We start from the raw sequence: 18,899 nt of genomic DNA, 5'->3' as shown, positions 1-18,899 counted from the left end.
TTTTTTTAAATAAATATATTTTATTGATATGAGGCTATATAGTTTTTTTTTTTTTTTTATATTTTTTTTCCTTGATAAACGCGTGGGTCTGACTGCGTGCAGCTGGATTGATTCTACGAGTGGTCGTTGTTGTTCAATTTTTACACCCTGTTTTTTATTTTTATTTATTTATTTATCTTTTATTTATAATTATTTTTTGATTGATAAATAATTTGTCAATTTAATTAACCGTTACTTTTTTTTTTTTTTAAATCATTGAAACTTTCTTCTTTATTTTCCTGCATGATACTTAATCATTGTCGATTATTTTATTTTATTTTTTTTCTTTTTCGACCCTCCCCAACCAACAACCCCACGAAAAAAAGAAATTTTGATTTTTCCTTTATTCTATTTAATCTATCCTTTTCAATTTTATTTATACCAGCAAGTTTTGTGTTATTTTTTTTGGTTGAATTGACTCTTGATTTCTTGCTCGATATATCTCGAATTCATCTTTCGTCATTTGAATTTTAGACAAAAATTTATTAAAAGAAATGAAATATATATTTTAAAAAAAAAATATATATATCTATTTATTATTAAACTATCGTAGATGTGTGGTGTAGAACTTTATAGAAAAATATCTGTGTGATTATTTACGATAAAAAAAAAAATATGACAATGAATAAATTATAAAATGGTTTCCACGATTTGTGCACATGGAACCATTAAAATTTTCTATACACAAGAATGAACTTGATGATTTATTTTTTTTTAAATATATAAAAGAATGATAATTATATTTCGTAGGCTCTTCAAAACTATTTTTCATGCTGTGTTGCATAACTATCTGTTGTTTTGTCTTTAAATATTATTTCTAAAATTAAAAATTGAATTTTATTTGAAACAAGTAGAAGAGTGACAAGTAGATAAAACATCTAAAGTGAAAAATTATGAAAAAAAAAAAAATAATAATGTTAAAAATTATTGAAAAATATTGGGGATTGTATTACAGGAACAACGGGAACAATCAATAAAGAAAAGGATTTAAAATATGAACACAGTAAAACACAATTAGAGACGCAGCTCGGTACGGAAAGTTGTAGACTGTGCGGTAAGACCGTTGCAAATATTAAAAAACACATGAAATCACATTTTCCTGATAAATATCAATGTCAAATATGTATGATATCATTGACAAGATCAGATAATTTAAAACGACACATTAAACTTAAACATGGAATACGAGAAAATTCAATGGTATCACCATACATGCGAATGGAAACTAAACATTTTCTTGCTAAATCAGATGAAACATATCTCACTTAGCTACACTACAATTAATTCATAAATAATTTTAATTTAAAAAACGATCTAATTGATCAAAAACTACAAAAATGAAAATGAAAGTTCAAAAATTAATTTCATTATAAAATATAATGATAATATTTAAATTATTATTTTTTTTATTTTTTTTTTACAAAAAATTACTTTTGATAATCGTAATCGTGAAAATCTACCTCGTAATAATTTATATAATTTAATATTTAATCTCCAGTTGTTTTATAATTAATTGAAAAAATAAAAAAAAATAAAGTTTTTTTTATTTTTTCTTTTTTTTATTGTTAAAATTTGTACATCAACTGGGAAGAGACAAAAAAATGAAAAAAAAAAAAAACACAAAAAAATGACTTAATTTTTAGTGCCATATTAATTAAGAATTAATTTAATTTGAGTGTTTAATTTATTTATTTATCATTAGTAATGTTTTTGCGTTTTAATAATTTAATGATAATAATTTTTTTTTTTTTTTTAAATTAATTAACTTGGAATTTTATTTTTCTCATGTATTTAAAATACAAAAGACACTTTCTTATTATTTATTTATTTATTATTATTCAGTGTGAATGTAAATTAAAATATTAAGAGATAAATATTTTTTAAAAAATTATTCAACCGAGAAGAAGAAAATTCATATTTTCATATTTTATTTATTTGAAGTATTCTTGAATTTGTGGAAAAGCTTTACAAACGAAAATATACATATTCAGATGAAATAATATTAACAATATACATGCATATACATTTAATATAAATTTACCTATTGTATGGGTTATTTCATCCATTTTATTTTCAAGCTATCTATCGTTTTCTTATTTTATTTTATTATTATTATTTCACCTTTAGTCTCTTATCATCATTTTAAATAATTTCACCATATTTTTGCTGACTAAAATATTTTTATTCATCATTTTAACACGAATCTTTTCAACTGAATATTCAAATATTAATTATAACAATAATAATAAAAGGTTAAATAATATTTTAATATCAAATTTCTATAATATTCACAAATTCCACAAATTATTCTACTCAAGTTTGTGTTTTAATAATTTTCATATTAATTCAAAACAATTATTTTAAAATTTTTTTTATTATTATTTATAAATACTTGAGTGCTATTTTTACGTGCCTGTGCATTTTTATTGTCATTGAAAAAACAATATTGAAATAATATTAACAGAAAGTGTCGAAAATAAAATAATTCATTTTCTTTTTTTTTTTTGTTTTAATAAATTTAAAAAAAATAAACGTACAAACATTAATGATAAATATATATTAAAAATATATTTTTTAAATACAGTATTATAATTTATATACATAGATATTTATATAAACGATATTAATATATTATAAAATAATTAATTCGCGGTTGTGTGAAACGACGATTCAAATATGAACGTTGTGTTGTAAAATTAAGAATGAAAAAACAAATAGAAAAACTAAAAAAAAAAAACAAAAACCAACACTGATGATAATAAAAATTAATAAATAATTAGTAATTAGTTTAACAAGTTAAAAAAAAAATAAAATGAAGATATAACCGTGGAAAGACTGAGTGAAGAATTTTTGAGTTTAAAAAGACTCGACAATATAGTCATGAATAAACTAGTCCCCCCCTTTAAAAAAGGCCACTGGCTATAGACTTTTTTTTTTCTATATTTTTTTAAAATTCATCAGCTACTCTGAGGTTCTTATTCTTCTTCATTGGTGCCTTTTTCTTAATCAATAATCAGCATTAAAATAGAATAAAAAAAAAAAAGACAAACAATTCGTCCAAAATAGCAATCTAAATACCTTGAAACAAAAAATAAAATATCCAACAAAAAAAAATACTTAGATAAGATATTTTTATATTTAAAAAGTTTTAACAATTTTAAAAAATTCTTCAATGCTAATTATTCGTAGAAAAAAAAAACAAAAATAGTAAATATTTAAAAATGAAAAAAAAATAAATTTAAAAATTAAATACTCTTTGCAAGTTGTGGCCTTTGCTCAATAAAAATAATAATTAAACAAAATAAACCATGTAATTTGTAAATTAAAAAAAAAACACTTAAAAAAATAGCATATGAAATTTTTTAAAATCAAAAAGAGTAAATAATATAAGTAAAAAATAGGACTATAATATTCAGAGTGAAATAATAATTCAAAGACATTAGTGTTGTTGATCAAAGCAATTGGAGAAAAGCCAAGAGAGAATACTAATGACAAAGCAAAATAATATTTAGATAGAATTGAGAGAAATATTTTAAAATAAAAATGATAATTATGAGTAGAATAGTTTGCATTGATATAGTTATGATAAACCACAAGTTTGGTATGTTCAAAGCAATTGAAATAGATTGTTGTTATATGTATATATTCATATGATGTATTCCCAAGGTGGTTATGATCGAGGCCAAAATACTAAAGAAGATAAATATAATATAACAATATACACTAGTGATGATGGTACATATAGTTACTGTCTACAACTTCTCATGGCTTGTAAGATAAGCTTCTTAGTGACATTTAATCTCACCCCTTATTACTGTTGCCTCACCAGTCAGTTTCTTCTCGATAAGAGGATCAACTCGTTTCGCGACAAAATCTCGCTCATTTTTCATTTGCTCTGTTAAACAATAAGACAGAAAAAAAATTGACAAAACGAGCTACTGTCTCATTATTATTTACTTTATTTTTTTTACCAACAAAATCACTTTATGGTTTAAATTTTTTTTTTTTTTTGTTTTGTCTCTTTCTTGGCTTTTCTCCCAATTTATTTATTTATTTTTTTCTTCCAAATCATTTGTCTCTATTTTACAGCCAAATAAAATTTTATTATCTAATTTCTTTGACATTTATTAATTCAACTAACACTCTTGAAAAATAGCTGGAAAAATTATTATTTTTTTAATATGAAAAAATTGATTTTAAAAAATTTTATATGGATATGCTTTTTTTTAATTTATTCTCACGTTAATAAATGCTTGTCATGAAAAATAATAATAACAAATTAAACTGGATGAACTCGAGGATTGAAATAATCTAATAATTTTTTTTGTATTTTTAATATAAATGCAAAATTATAAAATAAAAAAAATGTATTTACTTTTTTATGGTGCTTGGTAAATTAATGACTCAATTAATTTGTCCTTTTATGTCAATTAACCAAGTACAACATTGAGAATAAAAATTGCCCTGAAGATGAAAAGAAACAAAAACAAAAAAACGCAAAATAATAGAGCAAAAAAAAAAAATAATAATTTAAAAAGAAAGAATAGTTATGAAAAAAATAAATTTAAAAAAAAAATCTTTCAAGTCTTTTTTGAATAAAAAACTTTTTTCATATCAAACAAATATTTTTTTCACAGAGTGAAAATTATATTTTTCGAATAAAGCATTGCTTCGAATTTATCTGTTGTATATTTTTTAGCATAAAAGTTTATACAGACTCGATCGATGCCATTTCATCTAGGTGCCCCATCATCATCATCAAACGGAGGGTTCTATCCCCCTCCAAAAAAAAAACCATGTAACCCTCTATAATTCACCCCTCACATGTATATATATTTTTTTTTTGCTATTATTTATTTCTTTCTCTATATATTTTATATTATCTTCTATTGTTAAATTCGTTTGTCCTCTTTCGATTCCTCTATGTCTCTTTTATTGTTGGCCATTGGTGTTTCATTTAGAGGTGTATGCAACACTGTATGTCTTACAGCTGTTCAAATGTCCACAAATATAACCAAAAACATTTATTTATTCAATATCCAATATCCTCATTATAAAAATTTACAATTCCTTTTTTTATTTCTTTTTTTTTTTTCATTACAAAACTAAACATTCAAATCAAAAATTTATTTACAATAAATTATCTAAAAAAAAAAAATGTAATAACTCGTAATTAAATAATTTTAAATTTAAAAATATAGCAAATTTCTTTTTTCATTTTTTGAATAATAATATTTCTATGTAATGATAAAAATCAAATAACAAAAATAGAGGTTCAAATATGAAAAATAGTCTAGAACATCTGCTGAGTTTCGACCCTCCTGTACCCTTAAAAAAAAAAAAAAAAAAAATCTCTTTTCTTCTTTGTATCCCTCATTCACCTCCCCCTTTATTTTTACCCCATAAATACAGAGGGGATGATGATGAAAATGAAACCCATGTCAGCTTGTAACCAAAGGATTATACCGAGGTTGATCCATTAAAAAAAAAAAAATAAATAAATATAAAATTGTTCACGTTACATGAGCATGTATCAGTCTTGACTCATTTGAGCGTTGTACCAAACGTGGCTTGAATATACACCCCAATGAATTTTCCATATTTGGCTTGAGCCAAAAGGGCTTGTTTCCAACAATTTTCATTGAATTTTTTTTCATATTTTATGATGGTGTATGTATTGATAGGGTTACTACGATAATGACAAGGGAATTGAGGTCGATCTCACTTTTACAAGTGAGGAAGTTGATGAAGAGACAAGACAAAAAAAAAAAATGGCTTTTAGAAGAAAAACCAATGAGGTTTTCTCTCCCATAAAGACACTTTTTCTAACAAAACATTTTTTTTTGTTTTTTTGTTTCAACATCTCCCACATTTTTCTTTCATTCTTTTCAAACATGAAAAATAAAAAAAATAAATACCAAGGCACCAACCAATGCTAGTTTCAACTGCTGACTAAATCCACCCTTGAAGAGATACTCGGAAAATCGTTTCCGTTGTACATTGCTTGATACTAGATGCTTTACTTGAAATCCTCTTCAACAGTTTTCACTTCTATTCACATGTATACTTTTATCTCACTACATAAAAAATAAACAATTCAAACTGCCCTTTCTCATTGAAAATTCCAACAATTTTACTCAAGTTTACTGACAGTAATCATCTTGGATATTTAAAAGTCCAGAGAGCACGTGATAAGAGTACACTCTGAATTCACAATAATAATGCAAATAGAAAAAAAAAAATTTCATTTTAACTCAACTAGAAAAATAAATTACTAAAGAAAAAAAAAAAAGGTATTATTTTCAATTTAAATTCATCAATGATATAATAGATATATTGATGACATTATTGATTATAACGTGATTGTACTTGAAGACATGCGTGTATGTGGCTTCTAGTTGAAATTTCCATGATTTCATGAAGATGATTTTATCCCTCCAAAATAGCCTAACATTGTCTATCAGACGTCGCCCTTTAGGTCATCTTCAAAACAATTATCGATCATCTTCAGGCAATCCAGCATGTATTCATCCATAAATTGAGATCATGTTGATTATTATGAATATGATTGGCTAGTTGGTTGGTTAGTTGATGTGAAGGATTTAAAGGGTTGATAGTTGAATCGTCAGACGAGTGAAAGACAAGTGGTGATGGTAGGAGTAAATGAATTGTTTAACATGTAAATTCACCTCGAGAACATCCTGTCAATCATTACGTGCCATAACCATATATCATTGTATTACAGATAAATAAATAAATACAATTGTCAATGTAAATTATATCTCGAAAAAAATTATTAAATATTTTTTTACATTTTAAAAAATTGCAGTTGGGGATCTCTAGTACAATGATATTACTAATAAAAATCTTTTATCAATAATTGCTATTATTTTAAGTATTTATGTCTAACAATTAATAACAATTAATATTTTTTTTTTTTATTTATTTAAAACCTTTAATTTGGGCTTAGCTTATTTTATAATATTTATTATTGTAATTGTTTGTAATTAATTAATTATTTTATTTAATCATCTATTTTTACTAACTCAATAAATTAATTGTATGTAATTGTCTCATTTAATTTAAAAAAAAAATGTAATATATTTTTAAAAAATAATAATAATAATATCATTAATTAGATTTAAATAACCAAAAAAAAAAAAAAGGACAAATACATTCAGGTTTTTTGAATGTTTTTATTTTTTTTTTTTTTTACATTTAAGAACGTAAATAATAATTGTAATATTTTTGTATGAATTATTTTTTTGTGGATAAATAAAACATAAATTTGTATAATACGATATTGCTCGTGTGTAATAATAGGGGCTGTATGTGTGAGTGAATATTTGGCTTTATTAATTTTTTTTTTTTTTCATTTTAATAATTTAATATAAAGAGAGAGAAAAAGAGAGGAAGATGTAAATATTGATGAATATTTGTTTAATTAATTAATTGTGTATGTATATTAATTAATTACTATATTATTTTTTAAATCTTTTTATCATCTCACTCTTTATTTAATTCCACAATAATAATTAAATTTTTTATCTTTTTAATTTGCTTATTTTCTTTATTTGTTAATTTTTTTTTTTTCCACTAAAAAAACAACTAGCTCTCTTGTAATCATCCCTTCGTTTTCATTGAAGTAAATATGTTTTTTTTTTTTTTGAAAATTGATTAAACACTTAAATGGAATTTATTTAATGATCTAACTGAAAGAAAAGATACACAAACTCACAACATCTAACAAAATGATTATTCAATCAAGTGGAAAAGTAGCCGCGTAGATGATAATACAATTAAACATAAAAAAAAAAATAATAAAATTAAATATTAATTGGTAAATTGAGTTTCTCCACTCGGCTACCAAGTTGTCGAACATTTGTTTATTAAATAATAAAATTTAAATTACATCAATAATGTGTAATTCAATTAATATTTCATAAATTTTTAATGTTTTTTTAAATAAATATTAACGGTTAGAAAAAATAAATAAATAAACAATTTGACAACTTGGCACAATGCCGTATCGCTGAGTGTACAGACAATAAATTATCCCAAGCTTCCAAAAATGCAATAAAAGAGGCAAGGTAAATAAAAAGGAAAATAAAAATTTTAAAAAAAAAAAAACATGGGTGACAATTCTTTGGCTTTTTCCGCACGACGCACACACTCGCTGCTGTACAAAGTCGCACACAAAGTAAACCTACACACCGGTGGCAAGGATAATAATAATAATAATAATAACAATCTGTAAAAAATATAAAAAATATAACCGCGTAATAAATAAATTAAAAATAAATAATTAAATTTTTAAATAACGGTAGTGGAGGTAAATGGGAGACCCGAGTTCGAGTCATTTTAAAACTTCCATATATAAAAAAATTAATTGAATCTATCACTAACAACAAAATCATTATAAATTTTATAAAAAAGAAAAAAAAAATTAATAACAAACAAAATGGCTATTTTATTGTAATTTATTTATATATTTTTTTTTTCTTTTTCCATTGAGTAAATTTCAGGTAAAAGTATTTTGTTTTTTTTTTTTTTTTTCTAAAGCTTTTAAAAATAATTAACAAAAATAAAATTATTTAATTTTCATATATAATATATTTGTAAATATACATATATAAATAATATATTTATTACCTGAGCTTTACCTAAATAATAATGAAAAAAAACCATTGTATAAATAAAAAAAGAGATTAATTAGAAAAAAAAAAAAGATAAAAATTGATTCGGGCCTCCCTCACATTAGATCGGGAAGGAAGAGCAGTTTAGTGACTTGTCTTGTGTTGATGTTGCAGGTTCAAAAGCCTGGCACATGCGGCTGACCTTTGACCGGGTGCCAGGTGGCTGCAACCTTCACAGGTGCAAGCTGTGCGGCAAGGTCGTGACGCACATCAGGAACCACTACCACGTCCACTTCCCCGGCAGGTTTGAGTGTCCACTTTGTCGTGCAACGTACACTCGTAGTGATAATCTACGTACTCATTTTAAATTTAAACATCCCGAATCAAGAAAAATTGATTTAAATGATTTTGTTGCTAGTTCATTGGCATTATCAGCAGCAAATAATGATACTATGAATACACTATCATAAGGCGAGCTTGCGTGCGTGCGTGATGCGTGCGCACGACAACAACTACAACATCAACAACAACAACAACAACATCAACAACAACAACTACAAAATCAACAACAACAACTACAAAATCAACAACAAAAACAACGCGATGATTACAATAATTTACAATTATTATTATCACAACAATTACACAATAATACATCGCGTTTACAACCACCCGTGTCGACCCTCATTAATGAGCTTGAACAACACCAACAACAACAACTACAACAAAATCAACAACAACATAATAACAATTATTATCAACACTTGCCGTTTTTACTCATGAGTGAGAGGTCGTCACGACAATTTTTAATGTTCAATCATTTTTTTTCTGAACACCAAATCTTGTAGGTTTTTAATCTATTTTTTTTATTTTTTTTTTTTCTTTCGTGTTATAAATACAACTAGTGATTGAGTAAACAAAAAAAAAAACAAATATATAATATATATTGAGGCAAGAGAAAGATTGATAGGAAATATTGAAAAGAAAAGAAAAAACAAAAAAAAAAAAACTAATATATTTAATAAATGGTGATTTTTTTTTTTTTTTTCGTTTTAAGAGAATATGATGGTTGTGCGTTGCGTGTGAGTGAACATTTTATTAAAATAATAATATTTTATAATATTAGGAAAAAAGAAAAAAAGAAAAAAATTTATTATATTGTATACTCATTGCTGGGACGGGGGGGAAGGGGTAATTTCGCTAATCACATTGAACAGCGAATATATATTTTGAAAAAAATATATAAAAATATATATTTATAATTTTACATTAGGTATATAATAACTGACACATGTGAGAATAGAAGAGAAAAAAAATCTTCGCGTTGTTTTACTGGTTAATTTTTATTAATTGTTTTTTTTAAAAAAAAAAAAAAAAGATTCATGGGTGCAGCTTAGATTTTGCTTTTCTTTCGTGCTAAATTGCTTGAGCAATTATTATTCATTTATTGTTTTAAATATGTGAATAAAAGTACGAAAGGGAAAATAATATTTTTTTTTTTTATCGTATGGACAATTGAATGAGAAGAAAATTTAAAAATTATAAATAAAAAATATATATATAAATAATCATGGGAGCAAATGTGGTGCCAATTCCTCCCGAATGAATGGCGTCGGCAGGCTGGCAGCCGAAATGAATATTAAATTAATTAGTTAATTGATCATTGTTTAAAATACAAAAATAAAAAAATGAAAAAAAAATATAAAAATAAACTTAAATAGTAAAATGAAAAAAAAAATAAAATAAATTTAATGATTAATCGATTGAGCAAGGGTGAGTCGTACTAGTTGTTGAAAGTTTATAGTTAGACTTCATATTAGATGAACAAAAAAAAATTATAAAAACCATTGGTAATTGTTTGAAAATTATTTGGGGGATTTATAGCAATATAAAATTAATGTCAATATCATATTATTAATAATATATTTGAGCTCAATAATTGTTGCACACAGACACATTTGCACAATAAATTTTAAGAAAAAAAAATATAGAAATAAAATTTTCAGACACATGACGAAGACTTGACAACATATTTTTTTTTTTTTTTTTTAATAATAAACACAATGCACAATCGATTTACAACGAAATTAATCTTCCATTAATATTTTTTAAACTTTTTATTATATAATTTTGTTATAAATATTTTAACTTGTTTGATTTTTCTTTCTTTTTTTTCTATTTTTTTTGTCGTTCTAATATGAATGTTTGACTATATCCACATAACAACAACACCAGATTTTTATTTAATCAATTTTAAGTGATAATTAACAATTTAAAAAAATATACTGTTTATAAAACAGATTGTGGAAATTAAAACACACATTCCACGATATTTGGGACTTAAAAAAAAAAATGCAAAGAAATAACATCAACAAAAAACAAAACAAATATTTATCATAAAAAAAAAAAAATTTAATAATTTTTTCTTATTTTAACAAATTATGATTTATAGTAGATATATTTTATACTTAATTAATATCTGTTATTATTATTTACCACTATTGGTAAAGAGAGAAAAAAAAAAAAACATGAAAAAACTAAAAAAAAAAAAATATATAAATATATAATTTATCGTTATAATGGCAATTTTCCTATTAAAATGGTATGCTACCAAATGTTCTGATGATATTTTAAAAAAATTAATCAGAACAAATTATATTGCACATTGATTATTTAATTGGTTGGGGTGCAAACCGTTTCTTACATAATTTTTATTACAAAAACAATTTTATTATCATTATTTTCGTCATTAATTATTATTTGTTTTTATTATTATTAAATAAACAAACAGAAATATATTAATATATTAAAAATCAATTTTTACAATTTAATAGCAATGGGACACGTGATATGACAGTTTAAATAACGAGCTGATAAATGAATGTGAAAAATAGAGTAATAGAGAAAAACAATTAGTTTTTTTTTTGATTATTTTAGTGACAGTTATATTGACACTATAATTTTTAAAAAATAAAGCTGAGTCTATACATATGTTGTTAAAATGAGCCAAACCGATAAGTCATTGTGATCACTAATGATATTACCGTCGAATTATAAATATCTTTCTCTCTTTCTCGTTAATTTTTTTTTTAGTTTTTTTTTTTTTTTTTCTTCTAGTTATCGGGATGGTTTCTAACTGATTTTAATATTTAAAATAATGAAAATCATGGGGCCGTTTTCATGGTTAAGGCTTAAAAAAAAATATAATATATTTAATACAATACACATTTAAATACACACACACACACAGAATACAATATCAATTTATTTAATATATATTTAATCCAGAATATTAATATATTAAACAGATTTATTAATTATTGAAAATAATATATTTGGATATTATATATTTTGTTTGTTTTACCGTTTTATGATTTTTTTTTTTTTTATATATTATATATGTATACAGATATGTTATTTACTGTTTCAATTGAGAATGATGATATGAAAAAAAAAAAATAATATGAAACGATGAAAAATAAATCATTGTGTGTATTACCGAGTTATTAAAAAATGATCTTAATAATTTATTTTTAATTATTTAAATAATTTAAAAATTTGAAGAAAAAATACACAGGCAATCTCATCATTGAATTAATGAAAAAAAATATATATTTTCTTGTTTATTTTATTTTTTTTTTTTTAATTATTTTTATTATTTATACAGTTATATTAATATTATTATTATTAATTGTTATTGTAGTTGTTATTTTACAGCTGATAACATGATTGAGCTTGAAAAAGTTAAAAAGAAAAAGTAACTAATTTACCTGTACTCCAACCAAAGTATCAATTGATTTATATTAATTTGCTTTTTTATTTTTTTTCTTTTTTTGTATTATATTATTTAGAGTGATTTTAGAACGATTGAAAATTGGCTTAGTATTTATTTCAGCTGGCAAGCAATTCTAACAATAATACCAAAGGCAATTTTCCGTTTAAACTGGTGTACAATTGGGTTTTAAAATTTTTGAAGCATTTACGTTTCAGCATTTGGTATAACCGCGAACGAAAGCCTTGTTTCACAAAGCAAACGCCAGTTACAAACAAAAATAATAAAATTTAAAAAAAAAACAACCAAAACATATACACACACACACAGGCAAGCAGACAGACACAAATAAATATGAGATAGAAAATACTGTCAGAGGTAAAGATAGGGGTACATTTAGCCGATAATGACCGCGCCCTTTGATCACCACATAATCAATTTTCTCATTGAAATTTCAATTTTACTGTACAGAAAATATAACAAGACCTCGACAAAGAATACTTGATAGAAAAAAAAACACTTAGCATATTATCATTTTTGTAATATATCAAATTGAAAATTACATTTTTTAATAATTTATTTTTCTACTGAAAATTGAAAGATTATTTTCATTATATATAATTTTCCTTTTTTTTCTTTATAAATTTCATTTTGAAAGAGAGAAATACTTGATATATATTATATAATAAATAAAAATTTATAATGGCCTGAAACCTCCAGTTACTTAAAGAAAATTTATAACTAAAAAAAATGAAATACAATGACAAATACCACGACTGCATTCACGACGACGAAAACTATTACACAAAAAATAAATAAAAATAAAATTACAAGACAAAAATAAAAAGGCAGGCTGCCAGGCTGTAAACTTTTTAAGAAAAAAATATAAAACTAATAACGAAAAAATAATAAAATACAAGAGAAAAAGAAAAAAAAAATTTAAAAATTTAAAAAAAAAAATTGAAAAAAAGTAAATTAATTTAATATTTAAAAAGAATTTTAATACCTAACTAATGTAATTATTTACTGCTGCTATTAATATACACTATTTAAAAAAAAAAAATAAAAAATTTAGCTAATGCATCTTAACTACTACTATTTAATAATTATTAATAAAAAAATTTTGAAAATAATAAAATATTTAAAAATGCGACACAATTTGGCTATTTAGCTATTTATATTATTTACAATCGCGTGGTGTGGAGTTGGAACATTGTGATATAGTAAGATTGGTGCTAACACCTTATTGAAAATGAGAAAATTTTAATTAAAAAAAAAAAAAAACAAAAAAAAAAATATTTAAAAACGAAAAACTTGAAAAAAAAAAAAAAGAAATGATTGAAATATGCAGTGATTGAGGGAAGTTGTGCAATAAATAAAAAAAATGCAGTAAAGAACAATGAAATAAATAAATAATAAAAGTGGGAAAAATTTAATAATTGAAAATAATAATTCGATAAATATATGGTTGTCATTCTTTGGGGCGTGTCAATTTTTTTCTAGTAGATTTTTTAAAAAAAGTAGAAGAAAAAGTAGAGGAAAATGTGTTCGTAAATTGAAGTCTCGGGTTTCGTTTTTTTTTTTTTTATATGAAAAAGATAAAACGAGCCAAATAAACGTAGTTTGAGGAGAGTAAAAACGTTTGCCTCGTGTTATTTTCATCGACATTGAGGCGAATATAATCTGAGAAAGTTTTCCAAACTCGAACTGAGTGGAGTGTGCCAAATGGATAAATTTTCGCAATATCTGATTTCCATTGAGTGAGTCAAATACCTAAATATCTTTATTTGTTTTTTATTTAAAAAAAAAAAATAAAAAATTTTACAAGCAAAATAATTAATTATAAAATATATTAATTAATCATTTACCAATTAATTTATAAATAATTTCATTCAAATTAAATTTGAAATATTTATAAACTCACTCATTGTAATTAGATTTTTTTAAAAAAAATATATATATAAATTCTAAAAAGCCAACATTAAATTTAAATAAATCTATTTCTTTTTCTTAATCAGCACAATATACAATGATTTTTTAAAATTAAAAATATATATATATATATATTGTAGCACAATTTGCGATAAGAGAAAACTATGGCTGTGCAAGAGAACATTATGAGTGTATAGTTAAAAAAAAAAATGAAAGAAAAAAAAATTGGTGTTACCTAGAGAATTAGATTTAGACAAAAAAAAATTAGAATAAGAACAAGTTTTGTGTTTTGCCCGATTATTGAGTGACAACCTGACTAAATTTAAAGAAAAAAAAAAAAAATCATTAAAATGAAAATAAGGAAATCCCACAAATCCTCCAATTTGTAAATTATTAATAAATAAATAAACAAATAATAGTGTAGAAAATATAAACTAAAAAATTGAAAATAAAATTTTATCATCATTTTACTTAATATATAAATTACTAATATATATGTATATAAATAATACAAGCGTATATACATGTATATAATTTATCTCTAAAAAAATATTACAATGTATATATGCATGTATATATTATTAATAATTATTTTATTGTTTTTATTTTATTATTTTTTATTGAAGGGTTTAACATTGCTTGGGATTTATCCAGCAATAAAATTAGTGTGTTCTATCGAATTAAAATAGATAAATATATATTCATTTTCAATAAACAAATTAATTCAAAAAAAAAAAAAAAAACGAAAAAATTTAATAATTATTAATAATTATAAATAAATCAATTGATAGTTATTTAAATTAACTTTTTTTTTTCTTTTTTTTTTTCTCTCTTGGGCAAGATGACGATGTGATGATGGTCAGACTGAATAAGTTGTTTAAATTTTTAAAATGAAAAATGCGGTAACATTTAAAGGGACAAGAGGTTTTTGTTGTTTTAAATATATATTTTTTTTTTGTCAATGTTGGGGTAAAATCATAAATGGCATAGTAAAAAAATTTATTAATAAGTTATATATATTTACAATCTCATTGTTGTTTTTTTTTTAAATTTATTTTGAGTTATTAATTTCATTCCGTTTTTTAAAATTATCTTCAACTTTGATATTGTTTTTTTTTCGTGGTACCTTGCTTTTACAATGTCAATGCTTATTTATGTTTTTTTTTTTTTTATAACAATGCTTTTGCTTGGGAAAATTGAATTTAAACAAACCACTGTTTTATCTAATTTTTTAATACTTTTTTGCCAATTTTCAACTTACTGACTTTTATACCTCTTGATAATATTTTTATTGTTTTTTTTTTTTTAACTTTTGTGAGTGAAAAAAAAATGAAATAATATTGATATGATTGATAGTTTATTTGGATGAATTTCGATGATACGAAATACTTATTAAAATGGTTAAATCGTCGAGACTGTTAATCAGAAATTTAATCTTTTTTTTATTGAATTTTAATAAACAATATTATTTTTTGTTTATCAGTCTCAACGTGCCATCAATTGCGGCACACTTTATAAATATTAAAAAATTCGTCAGTTAATAAATAATAAATGAAACTTAGATTATAACTCAAAAAAAAAAAGAACAAAATAAAGCCACATACATTTGTATATGCAATTATAATAAATAAATAAATAAACCATAACAATGTTTAAACTGTAAAAAAAAAAAAAATGGAATAAACATCTTGTTATAGCTTAATGTGGAGGATAAACAATTTTTTATTATTATTTTTGTCAAATAATTAATAAATTTGTCAAATAAAAAATATAATCGTAGCGTCATCGAACACCAAATATTCTGATTTTTTTATTACAATAATTTTTCAATAATAAATAAGTAAAAAAAAATTAAAATCGAAGACGTTGCGATTTTTTTTTTTTTTTAAATAATTTATAAAATAAAATAGGCTGAAAGCATTGTATATTCTCCTGGCTCGAAACGTACAATAGGCACATTATATAAAAAAAAAAAAAAAAAAAGTTCTGACCACGCAGATTAATTATTAACTTATTAATAAAAAAAAAAAAACAATTAAATAAAAAATAATAAGCAGAATAAAAAAAAAAAAACAAAAAAAGGGAAACTTAAAATTAAGAGGTAAAAAAAAATAAATTTAAATAAATAAAAATATGAATTTTATTACAAAAAACAAATTAAAAATGATAAATTAATAATAAAATATACACACACACATATACACACATATACAAAATGAATTATCATTAATACTTTATGGTTTTATCTAATTAAAATTCTAACTCGATGATGATGATGATGATGAATGCAATGGTGAGATAAAATGCTAAGAAAAAAATTATGTTGTATTATTATAAACAATGTAGATATAATGCGAATGATGAATGATTTAAACAACAACAAAAAAAAGGGATTTAATCACATGTGCATTTAATGTATTTCATACTAATTTTTTGATTAAACATAATTGTGTGTTAACCGATGGTTTTTATATTTAATTTATTTTCCAGATCATCTATATATTATTAAGAAAAGAAAAAAAATTTCTAAATAGGCCTAAACATTTTTACCTTTTTTTTATTATTTAATTTAAAAAAAAAAAAATTAAATTTTCAATAGTTTTAATTAAAAATCTATGAGCTTTTTGTTTTCATTTTTTTTTTTTTTCTATAATCCATAATAATAAGAGGAAAAAAAACTTAATAATAATAAAAAAAATTGCTGATTTATGAAATTTTTATTGAGCTTTTAAATATTTATAAAAAAAAAAATTAAATTTGATGCTTGTAATTTGCACCATCACTTGACAAAGTCTCATGAACCTTATCATATTATATATGTGTTTGTTGTGTATATGAGTATTGAGACAATGTGTATGTATGTGTATTTGCTCTTGAGATAATCGTTTGCAACAAGTGGCAAGCAAGCCTTGCTCGGGTTTGCAATTTTCCATTCCCTCCTTGAACATTGAATTCACGTAAGCGTGTCGTAGAAACTATATAAACTACAACGTGGATTACGTGGGCCATCATCGACCGGTACTTTGATCAAACTACTCGACATGTGCCTCAAGAAAATATTATATTTACCCTTTTCTAAAAAAAAAAACTCATCTTATAATTTTCTCGATAAATACACAAGCCAAATTTTACATAGTCTCATTTACTATTCTCTAATAATTTTTACATTTAAAATCACAAAATTGCCTCTTTTTCTTTTTCTATTTTTTATTTCCCTCATTTTTTTTTTCTCAATAAAATTATCTTAATTATAATTACAAATAAAAACTTGAAAAATAGCTGAAAAGAATTGTCAGATATTTTTTTTTTATACATAATAAAATATAGTGTCAAAAAAAAATTGTGAAATGATATTATAAATGGACGATTTGAACAATGCATCGAGAGATCCACGATCGATCGTGCGCAGTCGATCCATTGCGATCCAAAAAATTTAAAAAAAAAAAAAAAAAACTAATAATTCCAAATTGAAATTAAATGATATAATGAATAAATAATGAAAAAAAAAAAAAAATTAGAGAAAAAAATCGTTAAGGATGAGACTGCCATGCTGACTGTGGTTTCTGTTGTTGCAGAGCTCAAAAATTGGCGGATATCACAGATATTTGAGAGACAGAATAACACGGATGAAAGGAGACGTTGCTCGTTATGTGGTAAGGTCGTAACAAACGTGCGAAATCATTATTACGTACATTTTCCAGGCAAATATGCCTGTCCATTGTGTCCGGCTGTTTATACACGGAGTGATACATTGCTAACACATACGCGGACAAAACATGCTAATGTCCAATAACGTACGGGATATTATCAAGCATACTACAATTTAATTTATCAATGAAGAAAAATTCAATATTCAATTCAACATTCAATCAATCAACTATCAAATAAATACTGTTATTTTATTTTTTATTTTTCATCATTTGTTTATTCAACAAAAAAAAAAAAAGGGTTTTAATATTATTTTCAAAGAAAAATTAATAATCATTTAAAATATCATATATATAAATGAAAATAATTTATAAATTTATGTTTTTTCTTTTTTTAAATTTTAATTAATATATTAGTTTAGTAAATAATATAAATATATATTGTCAATTCATGGGAAAGTCAATAGTTAGTTGACACTTTTTATAAGAGCTATATTATTAATTATGCACTTTAAATTTCGAATGAGCTTCGACCAATTTTGGCCTCATTTTTTAATATATTAATTTTATATTTAATTAAGTATATATTGTTAGATAAACTTGGCACCAAATAATGTCCCACCTTTAAGTTATAAATTTGTTATTTTTTAAATTTAATAATTTGTGTAATTTGGCAGCTCAATATTAAAACAACAATTGTTAACGTAAAATTTTTTTTATTCAGGTTTAAATTGTACACTAATTAGTGCCTTCAAAATTATGTGAAAATTATATCAAATTAATTACATATATTTATATAAATTTAAAAATAAAACAAAAATAATTTTTGAATAAATTATCATGGGACATGAGCAAGATAAGCCAAGTATTTAG

General features: G+C 22.9%; 1 protein-coding gene across 4 annotated transcripts in view; it reads left to right on the top strand.

Moving 5' to 3' along the window:
* Positions 1–16,837, top strand: part of LOC122849876 (sex determination protein fruitless) — a 29,011-nt gene extending 12,174 nt beyond the window's left edge. For all 4 annotated transcript variants that reach the window (XM_044148729.1, XM_044148732.1, XM_044148730.1 and 1 more), the window contains exon 5: positions 8,850–16,837. In XM_044148729.1, the coding sequence (XP_044004664.1) occupies positions 8,850–9,145 (296 nt within the window). In that variant the 3' untranslated portion in view covers positions 9,146–16,837. The remainder of the gene's footprint in view (positions 1–8,849) is intronic.
* The last annotated feature ends 2,062 nt before the right edge of the window (positions 16,838–18,899 follow it).

This window comes from Aphidius gifuensis, linkage group LG2 (genome assembly GCF_014905175.1).
Source record: "Aphidius gifuensis isolate YNYX2018 linkage group LG2, ASM1490517v1, whole genome shotgun sequence".
Classification (NCBI taxonomy): Eukaryota; Metazoa; Arthropoda; class Insecta; order Hymenoptera; family Braconidae; genus Aphidius; species Aphidius gifuensis.
Note: the sequence above shows the minus strand (reverse complement) of the source record. Positions and strands in the feature narration are given on the sequence as shown.